This window comes from Antedon mediterranea, chromosome 5 (assembly GCF_964355755.1).
Source record: "Antedon mediterranea chromosome 5, ecAntMedi1.1, whole genome shotgun sequence".
In the NCBI taxonomy this organism is placed as follows: Eukaryota; Metazoa; Echinodermata; class Crinoidea; order Comatulida; family Antedonidae; genus Antedon; species Antedon mediterranea.
This window is the reverse complement of record NC_092674.1, coordinates 550,427-565,999: the sequence shown is the minus strand read 5'-3', so window position 1 is coordinate 565,999 and position 15,573 is coordinate 550,427. Positions and strand designations below refer to the sequence as shown.

General features: G+C 34.4%; 1 protein-coding gene across 1 annotated transcript; it reads left to right on the top strand.

Annotated features, from left to right (window-relative positions):
- The first annotated feature begins 145 nt into the window (after window positions 1-145).
- Window positions 146-13,566, top strand: LOC140050034 (integrator complex subunit 6-A-like). The gene is made up of 17 exons (XM_072095040.1): window positions 146-397; window positions 575-649; window positions 1,369-1,518; window positions 1,861-1,950; window positions 2,336-2,525; window positions 3,125-3,256; window positions 4,284-4,409; window positions 6,296-6,507; window positions 6,733-6,885; window positions 7,115-7,247; window positions 7,549-7,643; window positions 8,236-8,429; window positions 8,585-8,850; window positions 9,033-9,181; window positions 9,328-9,580; window positions 9,824-10,123; window positions 10,319-13,566. The coding sequence occupies exons 1-17, from the start codon at window positions 287-289 to the stop codon at window positions 10,543-10,545; spliced, it is 2,856 nt and encodes a 951-aa protein (XP_071951141.1). The 5' UTR covers window positions 146-286; the 3' UTR covers window positions 10,546-13,566.
- Window positions 13,567-15,573: the final 2,007 nt, after the last annotated feature.

The window sequence follows — 15,573 nt, the reverse complement described above, 5'->3', positions numbered from 1 at the left end:
ATATCGCGCTGTACATACAGTATATAAATAAGTTTTTGTTTAGCTCTAGAGGATGTGACGTCAAATAAACCAATTATGCAAATATGGGTAGGTCGGCAACCAATCACGGAGATCATGGCGCGGAGATCACATGACCCTTCGATGTGGCGTGCTGCTGCTCAAACGGCAGCGTTAAGCTCGCCAGCAAGTGAAAAAAGGGGACTGTAATTAGGTTTATTTTATTCGTTATAGGCCGTATTTTGACCCAAAATTCAATATATTCGTGCTGTAATTATCAAACTTCAAGATGCCGGTGTTAGTTTTTCTCATCGATACCAGTGCTTCTATGAATCAGCGGACACATTTGGGCACTACAATGTTGGATATTGCGAAAGGGGCCGTGGAAACGTTCATGAAGGTATGGGGGTGTCGGATTTTCGAGAAATACATTTTCGATGACTACCCGACGATAATACATTAAATCGGGCCATTGAATAACATTTTTGAAAAGAGACATCCCTTATGTTTTGTTTATAAGAACTGACGTGATTCCAATTCTCGTGAAATATAAAATCATTTTTATTATTATCCCTAGGTTCGGATGCGCGACCAAACAAGTAGAGGCGATCGCTACATGCTCGTCACTTGTGATGAACCAGGCACAATAAAGGTACAATCAAAGACACACAATTTCGTTTTTAATAGCATTTCTCTTTATAAATCTGGCGGTTTCCCTGTTTGCAGAGCATCTCAAATGTATGTTGTACACTGAAATTCTCCTACACCAACAAAGAAATCGTTACATTTTCCAAAAATTAAAGAGTTTTTGACGTAGAGTGCTTCCTCAGTTTAGGTTGCAGCAACGTCTGATGGGATACCCTCATTCATATGCAAATTTTATACGCACTGAGTCCACCAAATGTTGGTGGCGTACTGTATGTTTTGTTAATTGTTTTTATTTATTCATGCGGCTCTGTAGTAAATAAGGAAGCATGTTGAGCCTTTCATAATTTCAATACAATTATTTCTCAATGAATTAATTATGAAATTTTATGTTTAGTTTTATCAGTCAATCTTCCACCCACCACTCAAAACCAACATTGATTGATTTACACACAGATACATACAATTATAAACATATAAAACAATTATAAAATCAGTACAACAGTAAAGTTAAAAAGGATATCCCAAAAAGTAAAATACTTAATTTCATTGTGCTCCAGAACATGGAAAAACAAATTGAACGAAGAAATTGTAAATAAATAATCCAAGACGTAAAAAACTATGATTTTAAATTTTTTTAATTTGTATATAAAAATGGTTTAAGAAATCGTTATATATTTAAGTTATTGATGATGTTCAGATGATTAAAAAAAATTATTTTTTTAGGCTGGATGGAAAGATAACCATGCAACCTTCATGACAGAGCTAAAAAATCTTGAAGCTACCAGTTTGTCGAGTGTTGGTCTTGCCCTTCGTAAGACCTTTGACCTATTGAATGTCAACAGGTTGTACACCGGTATCGACAACTTTGGTTTGGTAAGTTTCAAGTTCTATACTTAATGCATTTACTTGTATGTACTTATCCTAAGATCCTTAAGCTTTGTCTACACTATCAAAAAAGTGTGCCCAAATATGGTAGTGATATGTCCAAATATATTAGTGATATGTCCAAATATAGTAGTAATATGTCCAAATATAGTAGTGATATGACATCATCATGTCCATATATGAGCACATAACATTTTTTTGTCACATAAAGTTTGATAGTGTAGACAGACATTAAGAGTTTATTTAGGAATATTCACTTACATTGCAGAAATATAATATAAAAAAAACCAATCCAATAGTGAAAATGACATTTTAAATTTATTGTTTTAGGGACGCAATCCTTTCTACTTGGAACCAGCCATGATTATTGCAATAACTGATGGGAGTTCTCTCACTTCAACTACTGGTGTACATGAAGAGGTATGAGAATACTGACATTAAGTAATCAACATCTTAACTTCAGAAGTTCTTGTCCTTCTTGTTTATTTTGCCGTTCTCAATTGAGAACATCAGGCCGTCATTGCCTGAGAGAGAACTTATGTGCATTATATATGTATATCTATTTATTTATTAGGTCTGGTAACATACCAAACAACATGCAATATTAACAATTCACATTTTATTAGCGTCAATGTACTTTAAAATGGTTACATTTGTAGATTAAGTTTCAACATTTTTAATTCCAGTCTTCCTCTGTTTCGTCGTAGTTTATGTGTTTTTGAGGTGTTCTAACTGTCTGAAAGTGGTGGATTTGTTTCTGCTGTTGTTTTTTGTTTTAAAAATAAAATAAATTTATTCTTGTTAGCTTCAACTGCCAATGAGTTATTCCATTCCTGGTGGTGATTTAACTAAGGAACCATTTCGATGGGATCAACGTTTATTTGCTCTAGTCCTTCGTATACCAGGTGTAGAGAAGCCGGAGTTAGAGAGACCGGGAGGTTCTATGGTTCTTGTTGACAACTCACCAATAACATCCATGTGTGAGGTAACTGGGGGTGAGTAAAGAAAAACCTATTTCATTATTACAGTGAAATCTTCAAATACTGGACTCGCTGAAAACCAGAAACTCTCCCAATACCAGACTTTTCTTGAGGATCGAAAGGTCCCAAATTCCTTTTTACCATTACAAACACATTCCGAATACCAGACTTTCTGAAAAACCAGACATATTTACTAAAAAAAAGATGAGTAAAATTCCATCATAATTTTGAGAAATAATTGAGCAATAGATGCACTGATTATGTTTAAATAAACAAATTATAAAAGATATTCTTAAATAATTAATTATAAAAGTTCAAATATACGCCAAGTAATGAGAGGGAAGTCATGATTCCTGATAAAAATAAAAGGGTTTTTATTGATATTCTGTTTTATAACCAGTTTTGTTTTTATACCTGTTTGTGAAAACACAATAAAGATAACTTTGCTTTGCTCTCAATATTTGGAATAAGTTTTATCCTGTGTCAATTTTAAATTTGGTAGAAACAAAGTATTACCCACTATTTTCTGAAGTTGATAATTTTCTTATTACAGATTGCTGTTTGCTTTGTTCTGGCAACTGTTTGAGCATGCTCTTTGAACTTGTTTCTTTCAGGTCGTTCCTACAATGTAAACTCAATGAAAACTCTCTACCAATGTTTAGAGTCATTATCACAGAAAATGCAGAGTGGTGTTGTTTTACACTTTGAGAAAATTGGACCGGATCCTCTTCCAATAGTTCAAGAAAGTAAGACACTTACTTTTTTGAGTAAATGCTAGTGTTTTCCTACTCTTTTTTCAAAAGAATGAACCATGATACACAGGGGTGTTGGGGCTTGGGGTGGACACCAGTAATGAACCATGATACACAGGGGTGTTGGGGCTTGGGGTGGACACCAGTAATGAACCATGATACACAGGGGTGTTGGGGCTTGGGGTGGACACCAGTAATGAACCATGATACACAAGGGTGTTGGGGCTTGGGGTGGACACCAGTAATGAACCATGATACACAGGGGTGTTGGGGCTTGGGGTGGACACCAGTAATGAACCATGATACAAAGGGGTGTTGGGGCTTGGGGTGGACACCAGTAATGAACCATGATACACAGGGGTGTTGGGGCTTGGGGTGGACACCAGTAATGAACCATGATACACAGGGGTGTTGGGGCTTGGGGTGGACACCAGTAATGAACCATGATACAAAGGGGTGTTGGGGCTTGGGGTGGACACCAGTAATGAACCATGATACACAGGGGTGTTAAGGCTTGGGGTGGACACCAGTAATGAACCATGATACACAGGGGTGTTGGGGCTTGGGGTGGACACCAGTAATGAACCATGATACACAGGGGTGTTGGGGCTTGGGGTGGACACCAGTAATGAACCATGATACAAAGGGGTGTTGGGGCTTGGGGTGGACACCAGTAATGAACCATGATACACAGGGGTGTTGGGGCTTGGGGTGGACACCAGTAATTTAATCTTAGTGTTTATTTAATTCTCGCCAGCCAAAACATAATACCTTAAGTGAAGCGAAAAAGCTGTCCAATATTAAAACTAAGTTCAATGTTAGTTTTTCAGCTTTTTATTTATATATTTTAAATTTTGAATGGTATAAAAAGACTTAATTAAAGGCAGGAAATGACCACAAGAAGATAGTAGTTCTAGACTAACCCTATTGTGTTATATAGGTACTGTAGATAGTAGCATATTTGTTATTTCATTTACAGTAACTGTTTTATTTACATTACATTATCTGTTTATATTTTTAGCTTATAAAGCAACTGCAATAACTAGTAATAATAATTCAACAACGAAGTCGCCACAGACGTTATCTGTGGATGGCAATCCAGTAAATGGAGTAAAACAAGAGAGCAAACCAGAAGTAAAAAAGGAAGGTGTGTATATACTTTTCCCGTACAACTATTTCTCAGTTTTTACTTTATAGTCATAGTATCTTAATATTTGTCCATTTAAAAATTAATAGAAGTTTGATTTGAAAACTGCCATATCATATATAAATCATACTGTCAAAAACGTGATTATAGGATTATGTTCCGAATATGAGCACTGTTTCTATAATTTGACAGTATGATTTATATAATTTACACAGTGCTACGCAACACAATTGATTTACATATCATATATATTTATATATTATAAAACAAAAATTCTCTATTTAAAAAAGAATCTATATTCTGCCAAAATACAAAAAAAAAATATTACAATTTTGTAGTTTTATTCTTTCTCTCTTAATTCTCTTTCATTTGAATACATACAGAATAGAATATATTCTAAATTCTTTTTATTAAGCTCTGTCTACACTATCAAACTTTATGTCTGTTTACACTATCAAACTTAATGTCTGTCTACACTATCAAACTTAATGTCTGTCTACACTATCAAACTTAATGTCTGTCTACTCTATCAAACTTAATGTCTGTCCACACTATCAAACTTAATGTCTGTCCACACTATCAAACTTAATGTCTGTCCACACTATCAAACTTAATGTCTGTCCACACTATCAAACTTAATGTCTGTCTACACTATCAAACTTAATGTCTGTCTACACTATCAAACTTAATGTCTGTCTACACTATCAAACTTAATGTCTGTCTACACTATCGAACTTAATGTCTGTCTACACTATCAAACTTAATGTCTGTCTACACTATCAAATTTAATGTCTGTCCACACTATCAAACTTAATGTCTGTCTACACTATCAAACTTAATGTCTGTCTACACTATCAAACTTAATGTCTGTCTACACTATCAAACTTAATGTCTGTCTACACTATCAAACTTAATGTCTGTCTACACTATCAAACTTAATGTCTGTCTACACTATCAAACTTTATGTCTGTCTACACTATCAAACTTTATGTCTGTCCACACTATCAAACTTAATGTCTGTCTACACTATCAAACTTAATGTCTGTCTACACTATCAAACTTAATGTCTGTCTACACTATCAAACTTTATGTCTGTCTACACTATCAAACTTAATTTCTGTCTACACTATCCAACTTAATGTCTGTCTACACTATCCAACTTAATTTCTGTCTACACTATCAAACTTTATGTGACTCTTTTTATCAAGCTCTGTCTATACTATCAAACTTTATGTGACTCTTTTTATTAAGCTCTGTCTACACTATCAAACTTTATGTGACAAAAAAGTGTGATGTGCCCAAATATAGTAGTGATATGACATTATGTCCACATATGGGCACATCACTTTTTTTTAACCATAAAGTTTGATAGCGTAGACAGGGCTTTAGATTGTAAAGACAGTATTATGAATTACTGATAATTATTTGTGTGTCGTGATACCAAGAATCTAAATAGACAGAAACACCTTTTAACAGCAGTAATAGAAATAAACCAAACCTGCCAAATAATAATTCTTTGTTTTTGACCACATTATACTCAATATAATGTTTAATTGGTTATTGGCTGAAAATGTTGTGTGTTTCTCTCAAATCGACAATGCATTAATCCGTTTGTAACCCTGATATAATAGTTTCCTTCCTTTTTCATCTAATTTTCATGGCTGTTAGTTGAGTTATTTGATTTGAAATGACATTGATAACACATGGTAATTGTTAGTGTCTAACTTGCCTCTAATGACATAAGCATCACTTAAGACTTTAAATTGAAATCACACCCTCGCTTTTTTTTAAAACAAAAATTATTTATGAATTTTAAATATCTACAAGTTCATAAAACATGAAGAAATATGATTTTGATATAACTAAAATAATTTTCCTTGAAGCAGGTGAAGAAGATGGAAGCAGTGAGATAGCATCTTTAAATATCAAAACTCCGCCCGGAAACACTCGTTTAGGCGTCCCATCACCGATTCCAGATAGTTCCTGGCACAACTGTCATCGTATGATTTACGTTCGGCCAAATCCTAAGACTGGATTTCCATCTGGTCATTGGCCAGTTCCTGAATCATTTTGGCCAGACATCAACTCACCAATGCTTGTAAGTTTCAAGACATTCAATAACTCATAGCTTTAGAAATGTTTGCAAGCACTGAAAAAGTAATTACGTTTAATGAGTCATTAAAAAAAGCAACTTTAAAGTTTAATATGTAGTATTTTAAACTGAATATTATAAGCAAGTTGTTGCATTTTTATGCAGCCATTCACACTTCTCTCGAGTTGTTTATTTATAAAATTGTAATATTTGTAATAATTGTTTTTCCAGCCACCTAGGGATTCACATCCTGCAGTGAAGTTCTCATGTGCAAGTTGTGACCCAATGGTTGTTGACAATGTACCATTTGATAAATATGAGCTTGAACCTTCACCTTTGACCCAGAACATATTAGAACGTAGAAATCACAATATTTGTTGGCAGGTAATATGTTTTTGGAATTCAGTTTCAGTTAATTCTTGCTTTAAACTGGGTTAAAAAAATTAAGTTATGACATTGTAGACCAGTATTTTAATTTTGGTGGTTGTTTTTAGAAATAATTGTTCATGGAGGAATAGTAAACCAAACCAAAAGAATTAAATGTATACGAATATGTACAAAGAAAATAAAGACATTGTCATTGTCATGTATAACAAAAGATTTTTTTTTCTAGGTATTTATATCCAGCAGTGGAAAAAACAGTGACCTAGGTCATCCGTTTGGATATCTGAAAGCAAGTACTAACTTAGCTCATGTAAACCTGTTTATTATGCCTTACAATTATCCTGTCGCACTCCCTCTACTTGGTAAGATACAATCTTAATATGTTGCTTAAGCTCTGACTACACTATCAAACCATGGAGTAATAATTCAAAAGGACAAATAAATCTGAATTTGAATTATTTTCAACTTTCCTGTCAAACTAAAACACAACAAAATATGTGATTTGCCCATATAATGGGCATGATGTCACTACCCCATATGTGGGCACATCACACTTCTTTTGTCAAACTGGTTAGATAGTCTAGACAAGGTTTAAGATGTAAATTCATCAAAAATAAACCACTAATACATTATTTATACAAGTTTTCTTGTTTTGTTTAACAGATGACCTCATTAAAGTGCACAAACTAAAACCTACAATAAAATGGAGAACGAGTTTTGAGCAATACTTACGTGATGTTCCCAGTTATTATTTAGGGGTATGTTTAATTTTGTTATCACTTTCAGTAGAGAAGCTTATTTAAGTTTGGATAAACCTTTTGTTTTCTATCATCAGGAACTTTGTTTATGAATGTTTTTTATGAAGTTTTTGTAAAAATTGTTGTTTTTTTCGAGTCTTACCATTGTATTGACTTTTTCCATTGCAAATCTCATCTTTATTACACATTGTCATAATATATTTTAATTGTTTGTAATTGTGCTAGTTTTGTTCAAAACAACTATTTTTATATGGATTTTTATATATATTTATATATATATATAATATATATTTTTTCAATAAACTTTTATTTCACAACAGAATCTAAAATAGGTAACCTGTAAGTGTGTGTTAAATTGGTACCCTCTGTAAGCTACAGTAATGGGTTCCCACTGTATGTTAATTTATAAATTAGCATCTTTGAGACAAATGCTTATACTTACTGTGTTTTATTCATAGAAGATTCCTCCATATTCTATAGCAGTTGTAGTAAACCATAATACGTCTTGTGTACACAGTATCCACTACATATTGTTTACCAATTGTGTAAAAAGAAAATGTGGTAGTATTTTTGAATACAATATTTTATGTAGCCTTTAAGAACGGCATTAAGAAGGATGGGCTCACCTAATTTGATTCAAGAAAATGTTGAGAATTGCCTGAGTTACAGTGTGGTAAACTACTTAAAGAAGTTAAAACAACAATCGAAAATTGAGGCAGAGAGAATGTCCTCACTTATACCAAAAAAGAGATCACATAGAGATATCAGTATCAAAGTATTACAAAGGTAACCGTTTTATTTACTTAATTTTACTGAAATAGTAACACCTCACAGGGTTTGCACAATTTTAATGCACACCAATATTTAAATGTTGTATAAATTACTGTAGTAGGTAGATGCCAATCAAGTTCCAAATTATAACATTCTTTTTTTATTTTCAGATCTCAGATGCCTTCGCTAGCTGTACGGAAGGATTTCCAGCAACTTCTACAAAGTATAACGGGTGAAACGGTGACCTCAAGACCTGACAACAACATATCTTTATTCCCTAATTATTCTGTAGCTGCTCCCATACACAAACCGGTCCGACAGCAAGTGTATCACAATCCGTTTGATATTCCACGGAAAGATCTAGTGGAACAATTACAAAGGATGCGGAAGAACCTCACGCGGGTTGCTTCTACTGGCGTCAAAAACACAGATAGTGGTAAAATATATATTTCTACCAAGTCTCTAATGTGCTAACTTCTAAGATAGCTAAACTTTCTTTTGATATTTCAAAATAACTAGTAAAACATTGATATATTCAATTGTAATATTGTTGGATAATTTTAAAATTTGTAAGCTTTTTTTGATGTATAATTTTCAAATCATCTTTTCACTGTCTAGATATTCTACATGACATACCCATAGCAGAAATGGGCAACTATCAAGACTACTTAAAGAAGATGCCAACAGCTCTGAGAGAAGCTGATCCACCACCAGCACGTCTTCATATGTTTGGAAATCCATTCAAATTAGCGTCGGAAAAGGATAAGGTAATGATAATACATTACAGTACTTTCTACATATACATGTATTGCCATTGTAGTGTTCTTAAATGTAACCTCATTAAATATCCCAATTAAAAAAGTTGCACACAATCTTGCAAACATATTTAAGATGCTTCTTTTTTTCCCCCTAGAAAATGATGGTGGATGAAGCTGATCTTAACGATACGTTGACAGCACCGCAGCAAAGAAACAAGAGATCGCTTGACACTCCACCACCATCACCAGCAGCCAAACGGTTGCGTCCATCCACACCTTCTCCACCGAGTCGTCGACCAAACTCACCAGCCATGATAGGCAATGTTCAAGGTGGAATATTAAGGAAACCGTACTTAGAATTAATACAAAGACGCGAGAAAAAACCTCCAATTGACCAAAATAGTCAAGGTAATCCTTTAATTCAGCTTATTTCTAAAAACAATGTATTATTTTGCATAAAGTTGAAGAAATATGTTTTGCACTCAGAGAAATGGTACTATTTGTTTCTCTCTGTGTATTTTATCATTTTTTAGTGTGCTTTTTTAACGTATTTATGAATCTTTGTACCACAAACAAATGAATTTTCCCGGAGTTTGGGATAATAAAGTTTAATTGAATTGAATATCTACTATAATCTTTGGTTGTTTTCAGGCAAGCCGCCACCCACAGATGAAAACACCGACATAGTAATTATAAAACCTGAACCTCGTCCGGCAGTCTCTAACAATTCAATTGATGCACTAGAAAATGAGTTGACAACAATTTTCGACTACACTGAACTTCATACAGAACCAGGTATCAATAACGCTTCACAGCAAAAACCGATTAATAATGTTGACAAGAAGCCAATGAACAGGGAACCAAAAGCTTCCATTAATCGGGCGGCCATTAATGAAATGAATAAAACAATAAAACTTGCAATAATCAAAGAAATTCGGAAACCAGGACGAGGTAGGTGTTTTTTAAACAATATTCATCTATTAAATCATTGTAAACGATTATTCCAGTTATAAGGAAAATTATTATTTTATTACTTATAAACTGAAGATGAACCATATGAGTGAAGCCACCACTTAATAAGACTTTTTGTAAGAAATGTCATTTAGTACATGCTAAGATAACCAAGTTTTCTTCTTTTTTTCGCAGATTATAGCAAAATATTTGATGGGTTGAATAATATTCAAGGAGACCTAGATACCAAATACTTATTTATTAATAACATAATTAAAGAAGCTGGACGATTTAAGAAAAGGCGACTTATTGAAATGCTTATTAAGTTTCAAAAAGCTGTTGTAGAACATGAAGAAAACATTAATAAACGACGCAATAATAGTACAAATAACCATGCAAGAAAAAATTCAGTAAAGAGGTAGCACGTTGTATTGGAGTAAGAGGTAATGGAACCAATAACAATGCAAGAAGGAATTGAGTAAAGAGGTAGCACCTTATATTGGAGTAAGAGGTAACAGTACCAATAACCATGCAAGAAGGAATTCAGTAAAAAGGTAGCACCTTATATTGGAGTAAGAGGTAATAGAACCAATAACAATGCAAGAAGGAATCCAGTAAAGAGGTAGCACCTTGTATTGGAGTAAGAGGTAATGGAACCAATAACAATGCAAGAAGGAATGGAGTAAAGAGGTAGCACCTTGTATTGGAGTAAGAGGTAATAGAACCAATAACCATGCAAGAAGGAATCCAGTAAAGAGGTAGCACCTTGTATTGGAGTAAGAGTTAATGGAACCAATAACCATGCAAGAAGGAATCCAGTAAAGAGGTAGCACCTTGTATTGGACTAAGAGGTAATGGAACCAATAACAATGCAAGAAGGAATGGAGTAAAGAGGTAGCACCTTGTATTGGAGTAAGAGGTAATAGAACCAATAACCATGCAAGAAGGAATTCAGTAAAGAGGTAGCACCTTGTATTGGAGTAAGAGGTAATAGAACCAATAACCATGCAAGAAGGAATCCAGTAAAGAGGTAGCACCTTGTATTGGAGTAAGAGGTAATGGAACCAATAACAATGCAAGAAGGAATTGAGTAAAGAGGTAGTAGCATCTTGTATTGGAGGAAGAGGTAACAGTACCAAGAACAATGCAAGAAGGAATCCAGTAAAGAGGTAGCACCTTGTATTGGAGGAAGAGGTAATGGAACCAATAACAATGCAAGAAGGAATGGAGTAAAGAGGTAGCACCTTGTATTGGAGTAAGAGGTAATGGAACCAATAACCATGCAAGAAGGAATTGAGTAAAGAGGTAGCACCTTGTATTGGAGTAAGAGGTAATGGAACCAATAACAATGCAAGAAGGAATGGAGTAAAGAGGTAGCAGCTTGTATTGGAGTAAGAGGTAGCAGCTTGTATTGGAGTAAGAGGTAATAGTACCAATAACAATGCAAGAAGGAATTCAGTAAAGAGGTAGCACCTTGTATTGGAGGAAGAGGTAATAGTACCAATAACAATGCAAGAAGGAATTCAGTAAAGAGGTAGCTTCTTGTATTGGAGGAAGAGGTAATAGTACCAATAACAATGCAAGAAGGAATCCAGTAAAGAGGTAGCACCTTATATTGGAGTAAGAGGTAATAAAAAACAGCCATGCAAAATGTAATTCATCAAAGAATTATCAAAACGCCTCCAGTGGTGCTATGTAGACAAAAACCAAAATCTTTGTCAAGTATTTATATTCAAGATATTTTATTTGTCCTTGTTATCAATTCAAGGGGGATCAATTTAAAAACTATTTAAATATGAAGCTGCCTAAGTATGGATATGTAATCTACTATAGAATAAGACACTTAAAATCAACGATTTAGAAAATCTATTATTTGGATTAGTGAAATAATAAACATTGATATCCGAAGGCTTTGGATGAAAGCACATGCATATTACCGATTGTTTAAAAAATAGTTACTGGTACTAAAGGTTTTGGATGGCAACGCCTATACTGTTACTGAGTATGCAGCAAGGATTATGACATTATTACTATCCTTCTTGTTTTTATTGACAGTGAATTTGTTATATGTCAGAACTGTGCAATCGAGATCGTTTGCAAAACCGTATTAAGTTGTATATACAGTAATATATATATATATTTATTTCACTTTGAAATGAGTTTTGTATAAATTGATTTGATAGACAACTGCAATTGTGGTGTTTGCTTATTTGTGTCAGGTTTGTTTTTCATTTGGATGTACTTCGGATGGGACGTAAAGCCGTTGGTCCCGTGTACATAGGCCTAATGCACGTTAAAGAACTTTGTGCACAGTACAGAAAACAGTAGGGGATTGTCCGTAGGTGTGCTGATATGAGTATGCACTGCTGACTGTCGTCGATCCGGAAAGGGCTTAATTCGACTTTACTTGTTCCTATTTAATCTCGAGGTTTATAATAAATACCTTTATTATCTCCTGTCGCGCCATTTTCGATTGTTTGAGATTGAACACAATAGGATGGTATCCATAGAAGATCACGTTTACCTTTGGTTTACATAACATTTAAAAGTCCTATTATATCAAACACAGTTTGAACATAACAAACACATTTGGTTTTTCCGTGTAGGTCCTACTGTTTACCTACCGGTTTTTTTTGTTTACTAAGATATGTTGATGAATGATAACGACAATAAATATTGGAACAATATAACAATAGTAGTGTTCTCTCGCCTCGCGGTGTACCATCTTATTCTTCGCCGAACTAGTCTTTTCTTACATTATCGTTTCACTTGCATGGTTCATGTTCCCCAAACCTATTTTCCATTTTCTCAAATTGATTGATTTGGAAATTCTCATAACAATACCAGAGTATACATAAAATCAAATACAAGACGACATTAATGACAAAACCTTCAGTTTGTTTCCAAAGGGATCCTAAACGTTTAAAATATGGAATTTAAGAAAATAAAAATAAATAGTTGTTGTCCTTATCTCTATTCAAAATCTAAAACTGTTAGGTTGCTTGATTTATATTTGTTTGTTGTTTGATAACGGCTTCCAGGTACAGATATTAAATCTTCACGCGGATTTTCCTTTTATTTATTTTTGAATATCTATTGTCTATTGTTTATTTTCTGTTATCCACTTATGTATATAGCCGCTGCCGGATATTCCCATCGCTGTATTACTAAGATAAGAGAACTGTAACCCTTTTCCCTGAATAAATTCATTCAATTTAGTATAAAGTACATTACAGCAAATAGGCCTACTGTATAATAGGTGCATTATTTGTAATTCGATTATTTTGAATGCGAGTAACCTAGGCCTATATTTATCGTAATTAGGTTTTTTTAAACTTGCGTTGTGCAGGCTATTATCCTTTCTTTCCTTTCTACCCATACAAAATGTCTATAACATTTCCACTCCTTTTTTATCTCCTCGGAATCGTAATTTAAATCAACTTATTTTGTATTTAGTCATAATTGTTGGTTATTTGATGTTTCCAATTTGCATCATGTAAGTTTCTTCATTCTTCTACCATGGAGAAATAAGTTATAAATAACTTATTTCTCCATGCTTCTACTAAGGACATGTTAAACGTGACGGATATTAAACTTTACGACAATTTCTAGGAAAGTTCGACTACAATGATTTGACAATTAACCCGGTATAGGTATAAAGCAAGTACAACACGCAGTAAAGTTTAACCCGGTATAAAGCAAGTACAACACGCAGTAAAGTTTAACCCGGTGTAAAGCAAGTACAACACGCAGTAAAGTTTAACCCGGTATAAAGCAAGTACAACACGCAGTAAAGTTTAACCGGTATAAAGCAAGTACAACACGCAGTAAAGTTTAACCCGGTATAAAGCAAGTACAACACGCAGTAAAGTTTAACCCGGTGTAAAGCAAGTACAACACGCAGTAAAGTTTAACCCGGTATAAAGCAAGTACAACACGCAGTAAAGTTTAACCCGGTATAAAGCAAGTGCAGCACGCAGTAAAGTTTAACCCGGTATAAAGCAAGTACAACACGCAGTAATTAGTTTAACCCGGTATAAAGCAAGTACAACACGCAGTAAAGTTTAAGCCGGTATAAAGCAAGTACAACACGCAGTAAAGTTTAACCCGGTATAAAGCAAGTACAACACGCAGTAAAGTTTAACCCGGTATAAAGCAAGTACAAAACGCAGTAAAGTTTAACCCGGTATAAAGCAAGTACAACACGCAGTAAAGTTTAACCCGGTATAAAGCAAGTACAACACGCAGTAATGTTTAACCCGGTATAAAGCAAGTACAACACTCAGTAAAGTTTAACCCGGTATAAAGCAAGTACAACACTCGGTAAAGTTTAACCCGGTATAAAGCAAGTACAACACTCAGTAAAGTTTAACCCGGTATAAAGCAAGTACAACACGCAGTAAAGTTTAACCCGGTATAAAGCAAGTACAACACTCAGTAAAGTTTAACCCGGTATAAAGCAAGTACAACACGCAGTAAAGTTTAACCCGGTGTAAAGCAAGTACAACACGCAGTAAAGTTTAACCCGGTGTAAAGCAAGTACAACACGCAGTAAAGTTTAACCCGGTGTAAAGCAAGTACAACACGCAGTAAAGTTTAACCCGGTATAAAGCAAGTACAACACGCAGTAAAGTTTAACCCGGTATAAAGCAAGTACAACACGCAGTAAAGTTTAACCCGGTATAAAGCAAGTACAACACGCAGTAAAGTTTAACCCGGTATAAAGCAAGTACAACACTCAGTAAAGTTTAACCCGGTATAAAGCAAGTACAACGCGCAGTAAAGTTTAACCCGGTATAAAGCAAGTACAACACGCAGTAAAGTTTAACCCGGTATAAAGCAAGTACAACACTCAGTAAAGTTTAACCCGGTATAAAGCAAGTACAACACGCAGTAAAGTTGAACCCGGTATAAAGCAAGTACAACACGCAGTAAAGTTTAACCCGGTATAAAGCAAGTACAACACGCAGTAAAGTTTAACCCGGTATAAAGCAAGTACAACAACACTCAGTATAGTTTAACCCGGTATAAAGCAAGTACAACACGCAGTAAAGTTTAACCCGGTATAAAGCAAGTACAACACTCAGTAAAGTTTAACCCGGTATAAAGCAAGTTAAGTACAACACGCAGTAAAGTTTAACCCGGTATAAAGCAAGTACAACACTCAGTAAAGTTTAACCCGGTATAAAGCAAGTACAACACTCAGTAAAGTTTAACCCGGTATAAAGCAAGTACAACACTCAGTAAAGTTTAACCCGGTATAAAGCAAGTACAACACGCAGTAAAGTTTAACCCGGAATAAAGCAAGTACAACACGCAGTAAAGTTTAACCCGGTATAAAGCAAGTACAACACGCAGTAAAGTTTAACCCGGTATAAAGCAAGTACAACACGCAGTAAAGTTTAACCCGGTATAAAGCAAGTACAATACGCAGTCAAGTTTAACCCGGT